The 24,552-nt window shown below is 42.2% G+C and overlaps 1 protein-coding gene across 9 annotated transcripts in view; it reads right to left on the reverse strand.

The window, feature by feature from the left end:
• Positions 1–24,552, reverse strand: part of psd3l (pleckstrin and Sec7 domain containing 3, like) — a 538,648-nt gene that overhangs the window by 391,219 nt on the left and 122,877 nt on the right. For all 9 annotated transcript variants that reach the window (XM_069925817.1, XM_069925820.1, XM_069925819.1 and 6 more), the window contains one exon: positions 4,988–5,099. In XM_069925817.1, the coding sequence (XP_069781918.1) occupies positions 4,988–5,099 (112 nt within the window). The remainder of the gene's footprint in view (positions 1–4,987; positions 5,100–24,552) is intronic.

Raw genomic sequence — 24,552 nt, forward strand, 5'->3', positions numbered from 1 at the left:
TGGGGGGGGAATCACTCTACATTGCCCATTGATGGTTCTACCATTGAGGTCGTCAAGAGAACCAAGTTTCTCAGCGTGAACTTTGCAGAGAGTCTCACCTGGTCCCTAAACACCATCAATAGCTAAGATAGCTAAGAAAATCCAGCAGCACGTCTACTTCCTGCGAAGGCTGAGGAAAGTTCACCTCCATCCTCACTACATTCTCCAGAGGATGCATTGAGAGCATTTTGAGTAATTGCATCATCACCTGGTTTGGGAAACTGTACCACCACAGGCCCTGAAGAGGATAGTGAAGTGAGTGGAAAAAGACCTTTGGGGGATCTCTTCCCTACTATGATGAATATCTACAACACATGATGCAGGAGGAAGGCAAATAACATTGTGAATGACTTTTCACAATCCTCTTGTAAACTCTTCTCTCTTCTGCCATCTGGAAGGAGGTATCATAGCATACCATATGTTCAGATTTTGCAACAGTTTTTTTTGCCCCCATGCTCCTCAATTCCTAAAACATATGTGCTCTAATATATCATGGATTTTTATTGTATTGTGTTTCAATATTTATATCTTATTTATGTAAATTTGCTCTATCGCCATGGAGAAACACTTAATCTGCATTAGCAGTTGTGGTATGAATGATAAATAAAGATATCTTGATTGAAATGACACTCACAGCTCCCAAGCCCAGAAACCATAGCATTAGCCAATCCACATCCAGAACAGAGGTTAGCTAAATCTGTGCATTTATTTTATAAAAGGACGCAAGGATAGCCAGGAAACAACAGGCTTGTGAGCTTAAAGTCATTTGTGGGTTTGTTACTGATGGGGATTCTGAGAGACAGGATTTATTTGCATTTGGAAAGCTAATAATTGATTGGGAGTCATTGGATCACATGGGATACAGGATGAGTTGGTCAATTGGATACATAATTAGCTTGATGATAGGAAACAAAAGTTGGGAGAGTAGGGTTTTGACTCAGATTGGAAGCCTGTGACCAGTGGTCTAGTAGCTAGTGAAGAAGGTTATCTAAGAATATAAACAGGCTTTTACGACATTACAGGAAGGATGCTGAAGTTTTGGAGAAGATGCAGAGGAGATTTACCATGATGATGCCTCAATTGAAGAAGGTAAAGTTAGCAGAGCTATGACTTTTCTTTTTGGAGCGAAGAAGGATAAGAGGTGACTTAAAAGAGGTCGATAAGATTATGAGAGGCATAGATAAGGTGAACAGCCAGGACATTTTTCCCAGGGTGACAGTAGAAAATATCAAAGGACATCTGTACAAGGTGAAGGGATGAAAATTTAGGGGCGATGTCAGTGGTATGTTTTTACACAGAAAGCAGTGGGTGCCAGGAATGTATTGCCAGGGGTGATGGTGGAGGCTGGTGCAATAGGGGCATTTAGACAAAACTCAGATTGCCACAGGGATGCAGGAAAAAGAGGATTATGAATGTTAGATAGTGAATGCTTAGATTGTTGAGTAGGTTTATATGGGTAGGCACAACATTGTGGGCTGAAGAGCCTGAACTATGCTATGTTTTATAAAAAATTATATACATTTGAAGGAAAACAGGAAACTGGATCGATTGATCTTTTTTTATCACAGCTGAATTTACCAATATTAGAGGATGGAGATATACAGGAGTTAGAAGAACCATTTACTGATTCGGAAATTAAAATGGCTATGATGGAAATGACGAATGGTAAATCGCCTGGCGATGATGGATTCTCAGTTGAATTTTATAAAATTTTTTATGATGATTTATCTACAATGTTTGGGGATGTATTACATCAAGTTGGAGAACATTATGAATTACCTGAGTCTTGTTCTAGTGCTTTAATTACAGTAATTCCTAAAAAAGATAGAGATCCTTTGAAAGTATCTTCATATAGACCAATTTCGTTGTTAAATGTAGATTATAAAATAATAGCTAAAATATTAGCGAATAGATTGGCTAAATTTTTACCAAAGTTGATTCATATTGATCAAACAGGTTTTATAAAGAATAGATATGCTTCAGATAACATTTTGCACATGATTAGTTTGATTAATAGATTTTGACAATCTTTAGATCATCTGATGGTGATATCCTTAGATGCAGAATTGAATTTTTTGTTTAAAGTTTTGAAGAAATTTAAGTTTGGTCCTTCTTTTATTGGTTGGATTAAGGCTCTATCTAGTAAACCGGTAGCTAGAGTATTGACGAATGGTTTGATTTCGGAATCTTTTAAGTTAACTCGATCAACTCGTCAAGGTTGTCCTTTATCACCAGCTTTGTTTGCGTTAGTGATTGAACCTTTATTTAGCACAGTTGATAAGACAAAATACACAGATATAAGGTATGAAAGTTTTAGATGAGGAGCATAAAATGAATTTATTTGCTGATGACGTATTGGTGTATTTAATAAACCCAGCTCAGTCACTTTTACATTTGAAGGAATGTTTAATACAATATGGATGTCTTTCTGAATATAAAATTAATTGGGGAAAAAAGTGAAATATTACTGGTAAGTGAATGAGATTATTCAGTTTATAAGAATATTATTAATTTGAAGTGGACTGACCGAATTAAATATCTGGGTATAATTTTGAATGTTAATTATCAATCTTTATATAAATTAAATTATGCTCTGTTAATGAAAAAAATCAAAACTGATTTGATTAAATGGAAAGATTTACCTATTAATTTAGTGGGAAGGATAAATACAATTAAGATGAATATCTTTCCGCGCATACAATATCTGTTTCAATCTATTCCGTATTTACTTAATAAAATTTTTTTTCAAGATTTAAATAAAATGGTTAGGGAGTTTTTATGGAGGGGTAAATTTTCGAGAATAGCTTTGAATAAATTAACTTGAAAATATGAGTTAGGGGGATTACGTTTACCATATTTTCAAAATTATTATGAGGCAGCCAAACTTAAATTTATTAGCTCATTGATGGATTTGGTACGGCCTCCTAGTTGGGCTAAAATTGAGATGGCAAGTATTTCTGAATTTGAAATACATCAATTTTTATTTAGGTGGAATATGAATTTGTTACAACAATATAATGTGCCTATATTAAAACATTTAATGAAGTTATGAATAAAGAAAAAGAAAATGATAGGTTCTAGGGGTAAATTATTGGCTTTGACTCCGTTGTATAATAATCAACGTATTTCTTTATCAATACATAATCAAAGTTCATTGCATTGGAGATTTAAAGGTGTGAAAAATTTGGGAGATTGTTTTAAAGAGGGTAAGTTTTTATCTTTTAATCAGATGAGGGAAGATTTTGGTATTGATAAGAATTCTTTATTTCTTTATTATCAAATTCAATCTTTGGTAAAATGTATGTTTGGTAGAGATATGATTTTACCTAAAATGACTAAATTTGAGACTTTTCTTATGAAGGTACCAGAGAAGGGGTATATTTCATTTATGTATCAAATATTACAGGATGGTATGGATAAAAAGGGTTGGGATAAATCTAAAATTAAATGGGAAGCGGATATTGGTTTATTTTTTCTGAAGATGATTGGTTAGATATCTGTTATGATAGTGTAACTAGATTGATAAATGCATGTTATGCAATGATTAATTACAACTTTTTACATCAATTATATATGACACCTGAAAAATTAAAAAAATATGGTTTTAATAAATCAGATTTGTGTTTTAGATGTGGTGATACGGTTGGAACTTTTTTTCATGCTGTTTGGGCATGTACAATCTTTTTGGAAGAAAATTCAATCGTTTTTAGAATATCTGTATAAGATTAAAATAGTTTTAGATCCAACAGTATTTTTATTGGGTAGTTTGCAACCTTTGAAAGGTTTGGGATTAGATAAGTTCCAGCTTGATTTTGTATATTTAGCTTTATCTGTAGAGAAAAAATGTATTGCTAGTATGTGGAAAGATACAAATATGCTTGATATTAATAGATGGCATAATGAGATGAAATATTATTTAATAATGGAAAAAAATACATATGTTTCACATGATAATTATATTTTTTTTATTAATAAATGGCAGTTATACTCGCAATATTTATATTTCAAGTTATAGTGATTAGATTTTAATATGTATATTTAATTTTTTTTTAATATTCTTTCTTTTTTCTTTTTTTATGGCTCTCCTTAGGAGAGTTGGCTGAAGGGGGGGGGTTCTTTTTTTTTCTATATTTTTTTTTAATGTTCATGTTCATGTTTAATTGCTGTATACATCATATTATTTGTTTTTTGAACGAATCAATAAAGTTTTTTAAAAAACTATGCTATGTTGTTCTCTGACCATGATCTTGAGCCAAGGAATGGCAAATGCAATTTAACTCTGACAAGTGCATGGTGTTGTACTTTAGTAGATTAAACCAGGGCAGGTTGTACATGGTGGATGGTAGACCCTTGGGGAGAATGGTAGAATAAAGAGACGTGCAGGTACAGGTACATATTTCCATGAAAGCTGCAATGCAGGTTGGTGCCTGCATTCATTGCTGAGGGCGTTGAGAACAGGAGTGGGGAAGATAGGTTACAACTGTAAAGAAAGACGATGTTGGTGAGACTGCACCAAATATAGTGTGCCATTTTGGTCTCGTAGCTGAAGGAAAGGGCTGGATAAAGTGGGCATGGAGAAGATGTTTCCAGTAGTGGGAGAGTCTATGATCAGAGGCCCCAGGCTCAAAATAAAAGGACATCCCCTTAGATCAGAGAAGAGGAGCAATTTCTTCAGCCACAGGGTGGAAAATCTGTGAAATCTGTTGCCACAGACACCTGTGGCAGTCAATTCATGGGGCATATTTAAAGCAAAGGTTGATGGGTTCTTGATTCATAAGGACATCAAGGGTTACAGGGAGAAGGCAGGAGAATGTGGTTGAAAGGAAGAACACATCAGCCATGATTTGAATGGCAGAGCAGATGATGGGCTGAATGGCCAAATGCTGCTCCTGTCTTATATGGTCTAATCCATTTAAACTAAATACCAATATTCCCAGTCATCTCTTACCCCTTTCCAAAGAGTCATCTTCTGCAGGCGTGCCAAATAAAAATTGGTATTTTGCCTTTGCGACACTCTGAGCATGTGGAGAGGTCTTGTTGATCCAGACAAATGTCTCAGTCTGAGGAAGGAGAAGAGGGAAGCAACAGAATTAGTCAGTCTCATGTCTTCAGAACACCCTGAGCTACTGTACAGTGAATCTTAATTAAAATGTTGTCACGGTGGACCATTGTGAAGAGTGCATTGGTTGGTTCATCCGCTTGTTCACCCATTGGAGCTTTAAAAAGGTTTTGTACCATACAGCTGTTTATTTTTCCTTTTGCACATGTTTGTGTCAATTCTGGTGATTTGTATTCATCATAATATTTGTAAAGTAATTAATGTTGAAAATGGCATTGTTGTGGGAGCTGCTGTAATGGGGAATGGGCAGGGTCCTACTGCCCAGTCATGGTTGAATGTATTTGGTCAGCATGGGCTGAAAGGTCCTGTTACCGTGCTGTATCTCTAAATTAAATTTTAAAATACAGAGCTCCACATCCAAGATGGCACCGCCATTGCTTGATAGGAGAACACAAGGGGTTGTACTCTCTGTGGAATCAATGGACTGGCACAGGGCATCAGAGCAGGAGATAACCACAACACCACACCACCGCACCCCCCCCCCCCCACCACCATACTGAGGAGAAGCCTGAGAGAGGACCCCACTAAAAAGCTGATTAAGGCAGTGGATCAATGAGGGGCTCAGTGGATGAAGGATCCCCACGAGAAGAGGGCTGCTGGAGCTTGGCTCATAGAAACCAGATATCAGGATTGGGATTCATGAGGAAGCCAATGGCAAGAAGAGTTTCTGAGAGATCTCTGGTGCTGAAAGCTTCCTGATCAGGTGATCATATCAGAGGTTCAGAACTGGAAGCTCAGGTTCACCAGTTGGACAGGAGGCCTTTGAACAGGAGGCCATGTGGCTGCAGAGGTTGTTATAGCACTGGAGGCAAATCCTCAAACATGGTGACTCTGAAGAGACTCTCTTTTGCTTCCCTTTCTCTGATTGTTGGGGGTCCTGGGCTAGGCTAGTGGTGCCACTTTGTGTATCCTTAAGGCAGGCAAAAGTTGATGAATTTGGTGTATTACATTTGTGTACGTTACATGCCAATAAAGTAAGGCAACACTGGTGTTGCAGGAGGGGTGGTGATGTGGGTTGCAGTTCTAGAAAATGATCCGTATGGCAATTTTCCATCATGGAAATCCAAGTCATCTGCAAATGCGTCAGGAAAGCAGGGTTATCTTACATTATTTTTCGTACCAATTCTGAAGAAGCAAATTTTCTTCCATATCTTAAATTTTTAGATTGTGATTTGTAAATTCTTCAAGGGCAAAGTTATGTAACTCAAATTGCCATAAGATAAGGGTCTCTGATATTAATAGGCACAGGACACAATTCCCTCAGGATGCTAAATAGGGTCTTTCCATCAGTTTTTTTTCTGCTGTCTTTTATATGGTAATCTTCTCCCTGACTCCAACACCACAAGTTCCTGACATCTACCATGTCAAAAAAGGAAAAATCATTGCCACGTCTATAAAGTTCCATCAGATGACTTACATGATGACTTGCTCAGAAGAGTGAAAAATTTTGTGGTTGTCCTCAGGCATTTAATTCAGGATCAAATCCCGATGAGATATTTTTAATCCACATTTAAACCACTACAGCACACTTATTTATTGGAAACAATTTGTGAAATGTGAAATACAGAGTTGGATTTTTTTCACATCTGTTCCATGGCAGGAAAAACAAACAAAGGCTTTACTATTTGACAAGGTTTCAGCAAACTCTCACCTGACCAACAGCTGTGTGTACACTACAAAGGAACTGGGGCAAAGACAGCAGGATTTACTCTGGTACAGGCCAGATGGGGTCTTGAGGTGATGGCTATGAATACTACAGTTAGAGCAGAGCTACCAGGTCTGGGGGGTAAACATGAATCTCCCTAAACAGAATCAAGATCAAGTGTGACACATATTGCACCATTTCTCTTACATTGAAGTTCCAGTTCAAGCCTATCTTACTATACATAAACAATCAGATGAAATGGCATTTCTCTGGACCACAGTGTATATGCATACATAGAACATAAAAATCACATATATACATAGAAATACAATTTAAAATCAATATATATATTTGGAATCATTTATACAGTCACAGAATACTGTTCATCAATCTCACAACCTACATGAAGAAGCTCTATCCCAGCATGGCAGTCCTGATTTTGATACTCCTGTACCTCCTTCTGATGGTAATAGGTCAAAGATTCTGTGGACTGACCCCAGCTAAAATTAGTGAAACTGAACTAATGGTCTGGATGGGGAATACACCCAAACTTATAACAAGAATGTACTATGAACTCCAGAGCAAAAGTGCAAAACCAGGGTGGCAGAAGTCAAGGGACTTGGGTGTTGTGATTTTAGAAAGAAACTGGTCAGATTGGAGTAAGGGCAGCATGACATCAATTATAAATGCAAGATATGGACTGGTTCAGTATAATTTTTTACACCAATTATATCTTACCCCACAAAAGTCACACAGATCAAAAGCTGAAATTTCAGAGATGTGTTTCAGATGTGGGACTAAGATAGGAACTTTTTTACATGCCATGTGGTCGTGGCTGAAAGTGAGGCCATTTTGACAAGAAATTGTAGAAAAATTAACTACAATAACTCGAGTGGCCTTCACGGGCGACCCGGAGCTAATATCTATTAGGCAGTTTCATGAGAATAGAGAAAAAAAGATCAAATATCATTCATAAAAATAGTACTAGTGGTAGCAAAAAAAATGTATCACGATCAATTTGAAGTCCAACTCCCCTCAACTCATAGCGCAATGAACCTATGGAAATAAATCACATATAACTTAAAGAATAAATGACACTTTTGTGAAGGTCTGGCAGCCACACCTGGACCTCATAGGGGCCCAGATACAGTAATAAATAGGAACAAAAAAAGGGTATAAAATAACTATTTATATATACAAAACGGTAGTTTCCCCAACTGTATATGGATCTGTATGTGTGGAAGGGGAGGAGGGAGGGACTGTTTTGTTTTTGTTTGTTGTGTTTGTGAGAAAAAAGTTTAATATATTGTATATTTTAAATATTACTATGTATATTTTTGGAAAAAAAACAAAAATAAAATATTCAAAATAAAGATTCTGTGGACTGGATGGAAAGGGTCCTCAACACTTTTTTGTGCCACTTTTAAGCAAAGAAGAGACCGACCGCCTGGGCTCATACTGAAATAATGTTCCTGCATAATCATTATTTGCACCTCACACAAGTTACTACTCTGAAGAAGTTAGGAAAGTATTTCATGCTAAATAATTAAGATGGTCTTCTCATTTTCAAAGGGTCAATTCTACAGAAGAAGTAATCCTCATATTACCACTGCCAGTTCAAAAGAATATCACATTTCAACTTAAAGCCACGAAGTCCATTTCATGTGGAGCAGTTACTTTATGTGATCGTTTTCTTTTGAAAATGGAAGATTGTTCACACAGTCCAGCTATTTATACGGTATATAATATTTTCAGAGGTGAAGAGGGTGAGCAAATTTAAGTTTTTGGGAGCCATTATCTCAGAGGATCTTTCCTGGAACCAACACACTAATGGCATCGTGAAGAAACCAGGTCAGTGCCTTTACTTCCTCAGGTGTTTGCAGAGATTTGGCATGACATTGGAAACCTTGGTAAATTTCGAAGAATGTGTAGTGCAAAGTGCGCAATCATTTATATAAACTATCTTTCGAAAATAAATAAAAATAGTGCACGAAAAGTTAAAGTAAGGCAGTGTCTTTCGTTCATTGATCATTCAGGAAACTGAAGGCAGCAGGGAAGAAGCTGTCCTTATGCCTCTGAGTGCTCGTCTTTAGGCTCTTGTACTTTTTTCCCGATTGTAGCAGATTAAAGATGGCATGGCCTGGGTGGTGGGGTCTTTGAGAATAGCGGCTACATTCTGAAGCCACCACCACTTGTAGATGTCCTCAATGGAGGAAGACCAGTGCCCATGATGTCGCAGTCCAAGTTAACAATCTTCTGGAGTATTTTCTTGTCCTGAACACTTCGGTACCAGGCAGTGATGCTACAAGCCAGAATACTTTCCACAGTGCACCTGTAGAAGTTTACACAAACCTTCAGAGACATATCAAATCTCTTCAAACAGCTCACAAAGTATAGCTGCTGGCAAGCCTTCTTCCTGTTTGCATCAACATGGAGGCTCCAGGACAGATCTTCGGAGAAGTTGACACCCAGGAATTTGAATGTCTTGACTGTGTCCACTACTGAGCCCTTGATGAAGACTACTTTGTGTTCTTCTGACTTCCTCCTAAACTCCACAATCATCTCCTTGGTTTTGCTAACATTGACACTACTCAACAAGCTGATCTACCTCCCTTCTGTACACATCCTCATTGCCATTTGTGATTTTGCCAACAACTGTGGTATCATCGGCAAATTTATAGATAGCGTTCAAAATATGCGTGGCCACACAGTCATGGGTGTATATTGAGTAAAGCAATGGGCTAAGCACACATCCTTGAGGTGCTCCTTCATCGAGAGTCAGTGAGGAAGCGATGTTGTTTCCAATTCATACTAACTGTGGTCTTCTGATGAGGAAGTCAAGGGTCTAGTTGCAGAGGCCCAGGGTATGGAACTTGTTGACCAGCGCTGAGAGAATAATAGGGTTGAAGGATGAGCTGTAGTCGATGAAGAGCAGCCATATGTATGAGTTGCTGTGTTTGAGGTGATCCAGAGCTGAGTGGACAGCCAGCGATATTACATCTACTGCAGAACAATTGTGATGATAAGCAAATTGCAGTGGGCCCAGTTCTTTGCTTAGGAACATGTTAATTCTGACCATGACCAACCTCTTCCCAGTCCTGTTTCCCAGTACATATTACAAGGGAAACAAGGACTGCCTGGGCAAAGCACTGGAAACCTATCAACACAAAATGAAAAAAGCTGGAAGGAAAGAAGGAATATTCACCTCATAAAAACTTTTTGAATCACCTTACATCAATAATAAACCAATTAATAACTTTTTACTTTAATTGGGCATCACATAGGCCAAAGGGCCTGTTCCTGTGCTGTATTGTTTTATGTTCTATTTCAATGTTCTATGATCTATGTGCTATAATCACCTTAATGAATGAGAATATGGTAACTGGTCATGAATGAGTTTTGCTGTATTGTGCCTCTAGGGTGGCCAGATGCCCAGTTTTTGGCTGGACAGTCCGGCTTTTGAGCCCTCTGTCCTCCGTCTGGTGCCACCTCGAGTTGGACAAATTAAGTGGCAGAAAAGGCACTTACCCATTAAATGAGGCGTGCGCGCCTATTATTTTCTTTAATATTTTAATTTTCATAGACTCATCAAACATTATAATCTTGTTTAACATTCATGTAACACACAAAGTCTGTAGTTATCCCCCCCCACCCTCATACAACTGAAAGAACCATCAACTAAATTACCTTGATAGCAAAACGAAAACAACCCATATATTCCCCCCTCCCAATTTATCTTTACCCCACCCCCCAGCACCAATAACCAAGCTATTGGTGCCAATCCCCCAGCCTTTTTGAGATGTGCCTAATGCACCCATCTACCACTTTGTATCTCCCTCTTTTCCTTGAGCTACCCGTATTCATTCTTACTTAATATACATTCATCTTTAATCATTAACATTATGAAAAAACACATAATCCCCTTTGTATTCCTCACAATTACAATATTTACAGTCTGTCTTTCCCCTGATTCCCTTTTTCCACCTTATTTGCATTTACACTTAATCCCAAAGCGGTGGCGCACGCATAGTGAGGAGGAAGTGTGAAGGCAGCGTACAAAGTGCCAACTGGCGTATACGCAATGAGGGGTAAGTGTGATGGCAGTGTCGTCGTTCCCCCCCCCACCCAAGAGAGTTTCTGATGCTGACCCTACATAATCTTCTGTTTTGGTCAGTTTGAAATGGCCACCCTAGCCTCCACCCACTGGTCCAACAGATGAAATTCACTCAGAAAATTAAGCATTAATTTCTGTGAATAAGCATTACCATGAATTTTAAATGCAAAGCAGGAAGTTTATTTATAGACTTTTGGTCAAAGCATATGAGCAACAGTTCGGCAAATGTTAACAGACTGCAAAATCAAGAGTTTTTTATAAATTTGTGTCCTTTTTCCAGCACAGGAACATATGCATACGTTAGAATTTATTGAAATCCTTTGGTTGTTCCATTAATCAGGGGTAAAAATAAAGAGGAGAAAATGGAACAAAGAAGTTACTTTGGATCTTTGCATATTTTGACTCAACACCCCACTCTGAACTTGATTCTGGACTTCCTTACAGTCTGTCTGATTCGGTAGCAGAACGTCACACTGAGCACTGGTGCATCACCGGGATCTGTGCTCAGCCTGCTCCAGTTCACCCTACTGACCCACGACTGCATCACCAGATACAGCTCTGATGGTGTCATCGAGTTTGCAGATGACACAGCAGCAACCACCACGAGTCACACTACAGAAAAGAGGTGAAAAGTCTCGTGAAATGGTGGGAGAGTAACAACCTAAGTCTAAATGTGGATAAGGGGAAGGAGATGATTGTGGACTTCAGGAGGACCAGGAATGACCACCCTCCACTACACATCAACAACTCTGTAGTAGAGAGAGTGGAGAGAGCACCAAGTTCCTTGAAGTTCACTTAACTAGTGACCTATCATGGACAATCAACATTTCCTCACTTGTCAGGAAGACACAACAATGACTGTTCTTCTTGAGAAAACTGAACCGGGCAAGGCTAGGCCACTATTATATCAACCTTCTATAGGAGCTCTATTGAGAGCATCCTGGCCAGTTGCATCACACTATGGTATGGTTGCTGCAGAGAAAAGGATCAGAGGTTAATCCACAGGACCAGAAGAGTGGCAGAGAGGATCACTGGAGTCTCCCTCAAGCACCCGCACCCCCTAGAAGTAATTTACCGGGATCATTGTCTGAAGAGGGCAAGCAAAATTCTTGAAGACCCCTTCCACCCTACACACAATATCTTTCAGTTGCTTCCATTGAGAAAGAGATACAGAAGTTTCCGCTCTGTAAATGGTTATATGGTTATATGGTTATCAGAGCCAGCACCACCAGGCTGGCGAAGAGTTGCAACCCATGGGCAGTGAGAATGCTGAATGACCAAGAAAACTGCTCACACTAATCATCCGAGACACATGAAACAATATTTATTTATTTATTTGTATAGGTGAGTGCTTGTCCTGCATATGTATTGTTTGTCTGCTCGTGTGTTTTGCACCAAGGATCAGAGAATGCTGTTTTGTCAAGTTGCATGTGTGCAATCAGAGGACAATAAACTTGACTATGTATCTCAGTTTTTGTGCCTTTTCACTAGAAGGAGAGGCCAATTGGCAGAGCACTGAACTTCTGCAGTGTCGTCATTCCCACTGAGACCCCAATCAAGCACAAAACCAGTAGAAGACCCAAGCAATTCACCATTTAGTGAAATCAACCCAACTCCATTTAGAACTTTCTTCTATGATGTAACATCTATGCTAATCAAAATTGATCAATTTTGGGTTTAAATTTAACCTGGCATAAACTGCCATCCAATAGAAGAGAATTCCAAAGTATTGTTGACTTTGGTGGGTCAAAACAAGATTTGGACAGTATGAAAATACAATGAGACTTGAGGTACAGGTATACTGTTCCATGAAGATGGCAACACAGATAAACAGGGTGGTGAAGAAAGCACTTATCCCGATTGTCTTCATTGGTTAAGGCATTGAGTACAGGGTAAAACGTTGGTGAATGCACTTGGAGTAATGTCAGCAGTCCTGGTCACCCAGCTATAGGAAAGATATCATTAAGCTGGAAAGGGTGCAGAAATGATTCACAACAAGTTACCAAAACTGACAGGCTTAAATAAGGCTGGGACATTTTCTCCCTGGAGTTTTGGAGGCTAAAGATGAAGCATATAGACAGACCTTATTACATCAGCAAAAATAATTCAATGCATTGACTGGTACTGTTACAGAGCTTAAAATAGTGTTTTGTTCCTTGTACTTCAAATAAATTCATTGCGCATACCCAAGGGCAAAATTACCATAAGAGAAAACCAGCAAGTATGTCTACCCCTTTAAAGCTCTTCAACTACTATTTCATGGAATCATACAGAAGAAATTCTTGGCTCAGTGAAAGAAAAATGCAATCCATCTCACTCTTCACCACCGCCCCCCCCCCCCCCCCCCACAACTTCCCTTCATTTCTGCTTATTTTTGAAAGTAATTCTTGAATTTGTTTCAACCACTCTTTCATAACCTTTCTTCTCCCCATCTTTTTTTCCTCAATATCTGCATATGCATTGTCCAGGTACTTTGTGGCAGAGAAGACAGTCTCTTCCTAGTCATCCAGTCTAAAGCTTTAATTATTTTCCACATAAAACTTTACCCTGTCCTGGAAGGTTTTGTGCTTTGAACATGGTCACTAAACAAACTACACATATCATCATTAATAAATCCAGATCTCTGATTTCAGTGTAGAATTGTTCAATGCGATGTCAGTTGGATCAGTGGAGAACCCTTATAAATTTAATCAAGTATTACTGACAGCAGGAGATTTCCATTGCAATGTTCAAAAGCAGTTACTATTCAAACCAGTCATGATGGAGGGAGATGAGCTATTTCCTTCGGTCTGAGGTAAATGTGGAAGGATTTTGTGTGACTGCACATGGAAAACACCAACAGGTCAATATGCCCTGCTGTCAAATTAGTGCCATCTCTTTGCCTTTTCCATACAGTCCATCAATCCTTTCCATTTCATGTTTGCTCTTTTGTTAATCTGTGGTTAATTCTAATCACAAACACTCTCCGAGAGATATTAGGAGGATCATGTTTCTTCAGGAGACCACAGCATGAGGAATAGAACCAATAAAATTAGAAAATATATACCTCAAAGAAATGAGGTCAGACAATACTTCCAGCTCAGTGTTTTTCCCACCTTGAAGTGTACAGAGGTATGAATGACTAACTTTTGGCAGATAGAGCCCATAAATTTAACCAAGTAGGTAAGTGTGGTGGTACACCACCGGCCTACTGCAGGGGGCAACCTCTGTACCTGCAGGAGTGTAAGGGGACAGGACAACACCTGGCTTCAGTTGGCCTGAAGGGATCAAGCCCCACCCAGTCGAGTGTCAATCACCCTCCGGGATATAAGCCTGCACCGGCCTCCCGAGGTCTCACTCCGAGTTGCTCAGCCATCCTTGCTCTGTGGAAGTCTTTGTGGATTAAAGCCTGTTGTATAGTCTTTATCTTTGTGTGTGTCTGATTCTCGCTAACAGCGCACCACAGTCAGTGTCCAGTTGTGTTTCGTTATTGGAAACTTAGAACCTTCCCCACAATGAACAACCACAATCTCACTCTGTGATAACTGCTTTGCTCCCATCCATAGAAAGCTTCACGTTGAGCCCATCAGCAGCAAAAATCAAATCGCTTTCTCCAGCTGTGCACAGAGTATCAACAGAAACCTATTCACAAGAGAGATCAGCATAGGATTTTCCCATTACAAATGTAGGCTTAGGAATTAACGAAAGAAGAATAAATACAGCAGATGACATTAAGATGGGAGGTGAATTAAGTTTAGCATCCTGATCCAATGACCCAACAATCCTCTGAACCAGTTTTGACAAAATACAATACCTGCTCATGCCTCCTTCTGAGCAAGAGAACAGGAGAGGTAACTGAGTACATTCAGGTCTCAGTCCTGCTGGTAGAGGTGACACTCAAGGTAAATCGGTTACTCTGCTTTTTTTTCTGCATGTTGCACATAACTGCCTCAGATCCCTCCCACCCTATCTCACAAGCACTTTCAAGTTCAAGTCTGATCTCGTTGAACAGTAATCATTCTAATTTGCTTAAATCAAAATACCACATATCAAATTGGCCACAGCTAATTTAACATTGTTTCTCTTGCTCTAAAATTATAGAAATGACAAGACTAAATTTGAAGATCTAAATAATACTTGTGATTGAAACCATCTGAATCCCATAGCTGTTTCCAGTTTAATCATTAATTCCTGACTAATCAGAAATGAATGCATGGTACACTTGGAGAAAACTAAGTTATAAATGTGTAACTCAGCAATTTTTTCAGAGGGCTCCAAATGTTTCAGGAAGAACAAAGCAACCAAACTGAATATCATGCTCCAGGGATGTTTACAGCCAAACTGCCAGTGACTTCACATAGCTTCATCTAAAACATCCAGCCGGCACATTGCGCAGCACGTGCGGTAGTAAACAGCAGCATAACACACTGTAACTCGTCCCTTAACACAACGAAGTGGTGCGGTTGAAAGCTGGAGCAGAACAAGACGAGCAGCCCTAAAATGGCACGAGCCAAACTGCCCAGCTAACAGATCAATTACAGGCTGGGGAAAAAGGGTAGTCACATGCTAGAATGTTCCCGCCCGCTATTGTTATTCATGCGGCTGAAGTCAGCCAATCAGACAAACAGCGGGAACTCCAAAACTGTATAAAAGGAATCTTTCCAGCCTCAATAAATCTCAAATCTTAATCTCCCACACTGCGAGTGTGTGTTTCTTTGTAGCAGTCGGCTACAATTGGTGACCCCAACAGTTTAGACAGCATCTAAACCTAACAATGGATAACAAAGCAGCGATCAGCGCAATCGGCCTCAAGCTCCCGACCTTCTGGACAGTTTGACCCGGCATGTGGTTCGACCAGGCAGTGTCTCAGTTCCAGATTCGGGGCATCACATCTGAGACCACATGGCACTACCACGTGGTCAGTGCCCTGGATCCAGAGATTGCAGACAGAGTGGGCAACTTCATCCACAGGCCACCATTGGAAGGCACTTACACTACTTTCAAAGAGCTATTAACCAAGACCTTTGGGCTCTCGCAGTGAGGGAGAAGGGCACGGCTGCTCCACCTGGATGGGCTAGGGGACAGTTCCCCATCAGTGCTCATGAACGAGATGCTCCCTAATGGGAGACCATGAGCCCTACATCATGTTCGAGCAGGCGTTCTTGGAGCAGCTGCCCAAGGACATCTAACTGCTCCTGGCTGACATGGATTTCAGTGACCCCCGGAAAGTCGCAGCACAGGCCGATATTCTGTGGGAGCAGAAACAGAAGTGCTCAGCTACCATGGGGCTCCTCATGAAGTCTCGCAACCAGACCAAGGCAGGCAAGAGGCAGGGACATCCAAGGAGAGAGGGTGCTTCTACCACCAAAGATGGGGCTCCGAGGCCCGCCAATGCCGGTCTCCCTGCAAGTTCCAGGGAATCAACAAGGCCATTCGTCGCTGATGGCCATGGTGGCTGGCCATCGAGAGAGCCTCCTGTGCATATGGGATGGCCTTTCCAGTAGACGATTCTTGGTGGATAAAGGAGGGGAGGTCAGCGTGATTCCCCCGACAGGTTTGGACATTAGATGCAGGCAAGCAGGCCCCGCATTGAGGGCTGCCAACAACAGCAGCATACTGACCTATGGCACGCATAGGGCCGAGCTGCAGTTCAGAGGCAGTCACTTCTCATAGGAGTTCACGCTGGCTGCAGAGGAACAACCACTCCTCAGAGAGGACTTCCTGCAGGCCCATGGCCTCCTAGTAGACCTCAAGGGCAATAGACCTGTGCACGCAGAGACGTTCCAAACCTTCGCACTGGAACTGCACCTGGACTCCGTCCACAGCTCGGACAATGAGTTCTCCAAGGTGTTGGCTGAGTTCCCGGCAATACTTTCCCCTCAGTTCATGTTGGAGGTGCCCCAACATGGCATCAGTCATCACATTCTTACCAACGGACCACCTCTCCATGTAAGGGCAAGACAAATTCCCCCGGAGAAGCTCCAATTGGCCAAGGAGGAGTTCCGCAAGCTCGAGGAGTTAGGCATCATTCAGCAGTCGGACAGTCCATGAAATTCTCCCCTGCACATGGTGCCTAAAGCATCTGGGGGCTGAAAACCGTGTAGCGACTACCTTCAGCTTAACGAGGCCACCACTCCAGATCGTTACACCGTGCCGCATATCCAGGACTTTGCGGCAAACCTACATGGAGTGACAATCTTCTCCAAAGTGGACTTGGTGAGAGGATACCACCAAATCGTGGTGCACCCTGACAACATCCCCAAAATGGCCATCCATCACTCCATTTGGACTATTCGAGTTCCTGAGGATGCCATTCGGGTTCAAGAATGCAGCACAGACCTTGCAGTGACTGATGGACGTGGTAGGCTGAAACCTGGACGGCACCTTCGTCTACTTAGACGATATTCTGGTGGCGAGCAGAACCCAGCAGGATCATCTACAACACCTCCGTATCCTCTACAGTTGCCTACGTGAGTTCGGCATTACTATCAACCTGGCTAAATGCCAGTTTGGGCTGAGCACGATTGACTTCCTGGGCCACAGGATTACTAAATGCTGGGCCACACCACTACCCAGCAAAGTGGAGGCTATCCACAACTTCCCAAAGGCCCAGTATAACCAAAGGACTACAGGAGTTTGTGGGGATGGTCAACTTTTATCACAGATTTGTCCCTGCAGCGGCTCGAACCATGCGCTCACTCTTCACCCTGATGACCAGCAAGGAAAAGGACGACCTGGGATGATAACTCCGCACGAGCTTTCGTGGAAGCAAAGGAAGCCCTGGCTAATGTTGCACTCCTGGCCCACTCCACGTCAGACACACCCACAGCCCTCATGGTCGATGCCTCAGGAACGGTGATTGGTGGAGTCCTGCAGCAGCAGATAGAAGGAAGTTGGCGTCTGCTAGCTTTCTTCAGCAAACATCTGCCGCCCTCTGAACTAAAGAACAGTGCTTTCCACCGAGAGCTACTGGCGCTGTGCTTAGCCATCTGCCACTTCCGGTACTTCCTAGAGGGAAGGGCTTTCACGGACCACAAGCCACTGATGTTCACCCTGACCAAGATCTCTGACCCCTGGTTAGTCCGCCAGCAGACACTTGTCTTACGTCTTGGAGTACACCACCAACATAAGGCACATCTTGGGAAAAGACAACGTGGTCGCGGACTCCTTGTCGAGAGAGAGCATCCACTTTCTGGCTAACGAACTGGATTTCGTGGCACTGGCAAAGGCACAGCAGCAGGACGACGAGATAAGTCAGTACAGGACCGTCGTCACAAAGCTTCAGGACATCCCAGTCAGCACAGGTAACACTACCCTCCTGTGCGACGTGACCACCGGGCAGATTCGACCTATTGTCCCAATGGCATGGAGGCGATGAGTTTTCAACTCCATCCACGGGCTGGCACATCCATCAATCAGGGCCACGGTCCGGTTGGTGGCCATGTGTTGCGGAAACAAGTCAACGGGTGGGCCAAACAGGCAAGGTACAGCGGCACACCAAGGTCACCCCGCAGCCTTTCGAGCCAACAGAACGAAGGTTTCACCACATTCACGTGGACTTAGTGCGGCCCTTACCAATCTCACAGGGTTTCTGCTACCTGTTCATGGTGGTCAACCATTTCACCAGGTGGCCAGAAGCAATCCCTCTGGCCTACACATCCACCAGGTCCTGCGCCAAGGCACTCATCTCGTCCTGGGTAGCAAGGTTCGGGCTACCATGGCACATAACCTCTGACAGAGGCGCATAATTTACCTCCAGCCTGTGGACCAACGTTGCCAACCTGTGGGGCGCTCAGCCACACCACACGACAGCATACTACCCGCAGTCTAAAAGGCTGGTTGAACATTTCTACAGGCACCTCAAGGCCATCCTTATGATCAGACTCAAGGGACCAAATTGGGTGGACAAACTGCCATGGGCTCTGCTAGGGATTTGTACAGCCCCAAAGAAAGACCTCGTCACATCCTCCTCCGAGCTCATCTACGGAACTCCACTCACGGTCCTTGGGAATTTCGTCCCACCGGCCAGACAGGCTGCAGGAAAAGGTCGGTAACCTAGCTCTAATCCCACCCTCCAGACACGGACAAGCCAAGTTCAACATCCCTAAAGAACTCCAAGACTGTGAGTATGTGCTCGTGCGCAGAGGGCCACACCATCCACTGCTACAGAAGCCCTACAAAGGGCCTTCTGAGTCATTCAGAACAACGAGGCCACCTTGAAACTGGACATCGATGGCAAACCAGAGGCTTTCACCGCAGACAGGCTCAAGCCGGTACACACAGACCCGACTCAACCTGTAGAAATGCCAGCATCTCGACGCAGAGGCAGACCACCAAGAACATTGGGGACTGCATCCAAAGACACTATGAACTGTAGCGCCAGTTCTGGGGGGGGGGGTCATGTGGTGGCCCACCACCGCGGAGATCGTGCTGATACATCTCGCGGTGCACAGAAGTAAAAAGCAGCAACATAACACACTGTAACACATCCCTTAACACAGTAAATTGGCGTGGTTGAAAGCTGGAGCAGTACAAGACCAGCAGCCCTAAAATAGCACCTGCCAAGCTGCCCAGCTAACAGATCAATAACAGGCTGGGAAGGAAGGGTATTCATACGTTAGAATGTTCCCACCGCTATTGTTATTCATGTGACTGATGTCAACCAATCAAACAGCGGGAACTCCAACTGTATAAAAGGAGCTTTTCCAGCCTCAATAAATTTCAGACCTTAACCTCCCACACTGAGAATGTGTGTGTTTCTTTGTAGCAGTCGGCTACAGGCTGTACTATAATACACCTACAACTGAAGACCTTCATACAAGAGGATGACTCAGGCAAACAGTAAACCAAGCTACACCTAACAGCTGATAGCTGTTCACTGTTCAAATTTATTCTCACACGTACCAAAATATTTTGGAGAGCTTATTTTGCAAGCAGACCAGTAGATATCTCAGAGTACAGAAGTGAGAGATCAGTTGGTACAAAAAAAAAGCAGCATAATTTTAGGATTAATTCAGAAGTCTGATAATAGCAGTAAAGAAACTATTCTTGAATTTGGACATACATGATCTCGTACTCGTGAATCTTTGTCGACGAGGGAGTAAGGAGAGTGTTGCCAGGTGGGATGAATTTTTTTCAAGTGTTGCTTACCTTTCTAAGGCAGTGAGAGTTATTGATCAAGTCAATTGAGGGGGTGGGAGGATGAGTATGAAATTGTGGAGATTTATGAGGATGTTACCAGGACTGGAAAATTGTAATGATGAATAAAGATTGGGCAGACTAAGGATGTTCCCTTTGGTATTATAATTTTAGACCTCAATTAAGCCCTTTCTGCTCCAAAGGAAGGGCCTATTTCCTTTAGTTGAAGGGAAATGTGATCAAAAGAGAGGCAAGTAAACTTGTTTTTATTTCAGAAAGCAGTAGGGATCTAAATATCACTGCTTGAAATTATGATGGGTGTGGAAACCCAGTGACCTCTTTCACATCGTGAAGATCCATAACCTGCAATACTATGAAATGAGTGTAAGAACTGGGATCTCGTACAGACACGATGGCCCCAATGGGCCTCCTCGACATCATTTTTAAACCCTCTGTGACTTCACCATTTCTCAGTTCTCTCTGTTTTGATAGTGGCTTAAGCTATTGCTTCATATTTATGACTTTGGGGAGGTAAAAGCTTGATAAAAGTGAGATCCCTTTCACTTACAATTGGAAAATTTCATCAGCCCCCAAGTTGGAGTCAGGGTATGTTGTTCGCCTCCAGCATTCGTCTATCATTGCTTCAAGGCCAGGTGGTATTCTATTCCTTCCATTCCTCAAATGACCATCGTGACAATCAATAATGTACCCACCAGCTAGAAAGCTACAGAAGCAACCAGCTAAGTTTCAAAGGGGAGGAGGAAGGAAGAATGCCACGCTTGTTAATTGTGTTTTTATTAATTTGCTATTTTAAAAATTGATGTTGTGAATGGAAAGAATGAGACTTAAGTGAGGACAAACAGACTACCATCTGTGAGGTAGTGCATAATTCATCTCAGGGGTACAAATAACAGAGATATTTGCAATTGTATAACAAGACATCAGAACAGCTCAATGACACCAAATGCATAATGCCTGCTATTTCTAAGGTGCAGTATCAGTACCATCTCAATGACAGCAAAATGGATGAAGCACTAAAATTGGTGATCAGACCTCCCAGTTTTCTTCTGAGCTGGCCTGTAGATTTTCAGTTTACACCAAAATGCTAGAGCAACTCACCAAGTCAGAGTGTTCTTTATGAAGCAAAGGTAAAGATGCACAACCAACGTTTCGGGCATGAGCCCTTCATCAAGGTATGAGCAAATTGCAGACAGGTATCTGCATAAAATGGAGGGGGAAGGGGCAGGAGGAGGAGCACAGGCCCACAGGGTAGGAGGGCATAAGAGAAAAAAAACTGAGAAGTGATGGGGAGGAAATAGCTCACTGAATGGAGGCGGAGAGCTGGAGAAAAGGAGACAGAGGGATGGGAAGACAGGTGAGTGGCCTAAAGAAGTCGATGTTAATGCCATCCAGTTGGTGAGTGCTCAGACATAATATTAGGTGTTGCTCCTCCAATTTACAGGTGGCCTTGTTTTGGCAGAGCATGAGGCCACAGACAGAAACATCGGCACAGTAGTGGGGTGTGGAATTGAATTGCTGTGGACAGAGTGAAGGTGCTCAGCGAAATGATCTCCCAGTCTGCATCCAGTCTCTCTGATGTAAAGAAGCCATAATGGCACACTGGATAGAGTAAATGACCCCCGCAGATTCTCGTGAAGTGTTGTTTCACTTGGAAGGACTATTTGGGGACCCAAATGTTGGGAGGGTGGACAAGTAGGCACAAGTGTGGCACCTGCTGCAGTCACAAGGATAAGTAAGTGATTAGTGGGAAGGGAGGAGTGGATGAGTCATGGAGCAGGCATTCCCTACGGAAGGTGAAGAGGGAAGAAGGGAAGATATGTCTAGTGATGGGATCACATTGTAGGTGACAGATATTACAGGCAATAATATGATAGATGTGGAGGATGGTAGGGTGATGAGGACAAGGGGAATCCTGTCCTTGTTTCATCTAGGGGCAGTAGGGGGCAGGGTAGATGTGTGGGAAATGGAGGAGATAAGCTGAGTTGATGGTGGAAGGAAAGCCACATTTTTTAAAGGACATCTCAGATGATCTGGATTGGACAACCTCATCCTGGGAGCTAACGCAAAGGAGATGGAGGAATTGAGAGAAAGGAATAGAATCCTTACAGGGGATAGGTAATTCTGGGAGGATTTGTAGAAAACGTCTGTAGAAAATTTGTCTCCCGAGATGAAGACAGAGAAATTGAGAAAGGGGAGTGTCACCAGAAATGGACCAGGTGAATTTGGGGTCCGAGTGAAAGAGAGCAGTAAAGTGGATAAAGTTGACAAGCTCATCATGGATGTGCAAGGCAGCACTAATGTAGTCATCAATGTGTGGAAGAAGAGTTGAGGGGCCTTGTCCAGGAGGGCTTGTAGCATGGATTGCTCCACATAGCCAACAAAAAGGCAGGCATAACTGGGACCCATGGACACCTCTTTGACTTGAAGAAAGTGGGATGAGTCAAAGGAAAGGCCACTTACCTGTCTTTCTCTCTCTCTGTTCCCAATCCTACTGTCTCCTTTCCTCAAGATCTCCATTCAGAGCTATCCCCTCTCCCTGTCACCTCAATTTTTTTTTATCCTGTGCCCTCCCACTCATATGCACCCTTGACCTCTTGCCTTGGGCCGGGATCTTCCCCCTGCCCCTCCCCCCACTATTTTGTTCAGTTGCCTGCCTGCATTTTGTTCATACCTTAATGACGGGATCAGGCCTGAAACATTGGTTATGTATCTTTATCTTTGCTACATAAAGAATGCTGTGTGATTTGCTGAGTTCCTCCAACTTTTTTTGTGTGAATTACGAACACAGCTTCTGCAGATTTTCTTGTTTAACTGTGGATTTTTAGTGTCCACTTCCAAAAGAGAAATATGAAATACCAAAAGGAGTAATAGTTAGCGTATGGCAACAAGATTAGCATAATGGTTTAGCACAACGCTATAACCGTGCCAGCAACCCAGGTTTTAATCCAGTGCTGCCTATAATGAGTTTGTACATTCTCTCCATGTATTTTAATGGGATCCTTTCAGGTGCTTCAGTTTCTTTCTACCCTTCACATACATACAGGGTTTTTAGGTTAATTGATGTGCAGGAAGTCCCCAGGTCTTTAAGTCGAATTTGCAGATAAGTCAGAACAGGTACATACGGTTCTTATATAGTGTCAGTTAGTCAAAGGTACTGTAAATAAAGTTAAAGAAACAGTTCTTAAAACCATTTAGATAGAAAAAAAAGATCATGAATAAAAGTTAACCCTTACTCTCATTCCATCGACATCTTGCGCATGTGTGAATTGGGGACACAACTTGTTTGTGAGTGTGAGTTGTCCATAAAGTTGGACATTTATATCCAGGGGCCTCTCTGTATTTGGGCGACACGGGCTCGTGGGCTGGAAGAAATAGGCGCAGGACCTCTGTCATGTCATTGAATAAGGATGTGGCTGATCTGATCTTGGTCTACACTTCCACTTTCTTACCTCATCGCCATACCCTCAATTCCAATGTAATCCAAAAAGACCGAGTTGCTTCCTGACACTATCCCGAACAGAAAGGTCAAACATCACATCATTTAAAAATGTTCACCTGAGAACGCTGAATGCATATATATTCAGTGCATTCTTTCTCTAAAATGTTAATTGACCTTCCACAGTGGCACCCATGGAATCAAGTACAAGGAGAGTTTAAGGCCAACCAGATGCAGGGATTGAACGAACCAGAGTTGACTCAGGTGATGTGTATGTCCCGATTTAGAGTATGACGGAAGATCTTTGGCCTTTTGACTCAGATCAGGTGAACTGCTGGTTCCTGAGAAACGGGATTTGCATGTTTCAGTCTGAGGGGGTGTGTTTACAGTTCATTAGTTCCCTACTGCTTCTCGTATGAAAACAGGAAATGCTGAGAAAAGCTCAGCCTGTCCACCATCATCTGTGGAAAGATAAATAAAGTGAAGCTTTCAGATCGGGCAACCTTCATAAAAACTGGAGTGTCTAGAAATTGCTGCCTCACTACTTGCAGAGAAAGGTTCCCTCACACAAAGTCAAATTGTTCATTGACAGTAATTTTGTGTGCCTTGGCTGGTTTCTCTTTCCATAGATACCACTTCACTAGTCAAGCCCTTCCAGCATTTAGATTCCAGCATAGGGTGGCAAGGCTAGCATAGCAGTTAAGCTCAATGCTGTTACAGCACTAGTGACCTAGGTTCAAATCCACCACTGTCTATAAGGAGTTTGTGCGTTTTCCCTGTGACCATGTATGTTTCTTCTGGGTGCTCTAGTTTCCACCCATGTTTTAAAGACTTACGGACAGGGTTAGTAGGTCAATTGGACACAGTTGGACAGTGCAGGCTAGTGGGCTGAAAAAGCCTGTTACCATGCATATCTCAACATTTTTGAAAAAAGTTAATAATCTGTACGTTTTTGCATTTTCCTTCCTGCTATTATCTCATCTTGTTGATGTATTCTTTCCTGATGGCTTGATGTCCATGTTGATATGGTCTCTCCAAGCTGCCATGGTGGCTAATGAAAC

Source organism: Narcine bancroftii, chromosome 3 (genome assembly GCF_036971445.1).
Source record: "Narcine bancroftii isolate sNarBan1 chromosome 3, sNarBan1.hap1, whole genome shotgun sequence".
In the NCBI taxonomy this organism is placed as follows: Eukaryota; Metazoa; Chordata; class Chondrichthyes; order Torpediniformes; family Narcinidae; genus Narcine; species Narcine bancroftii.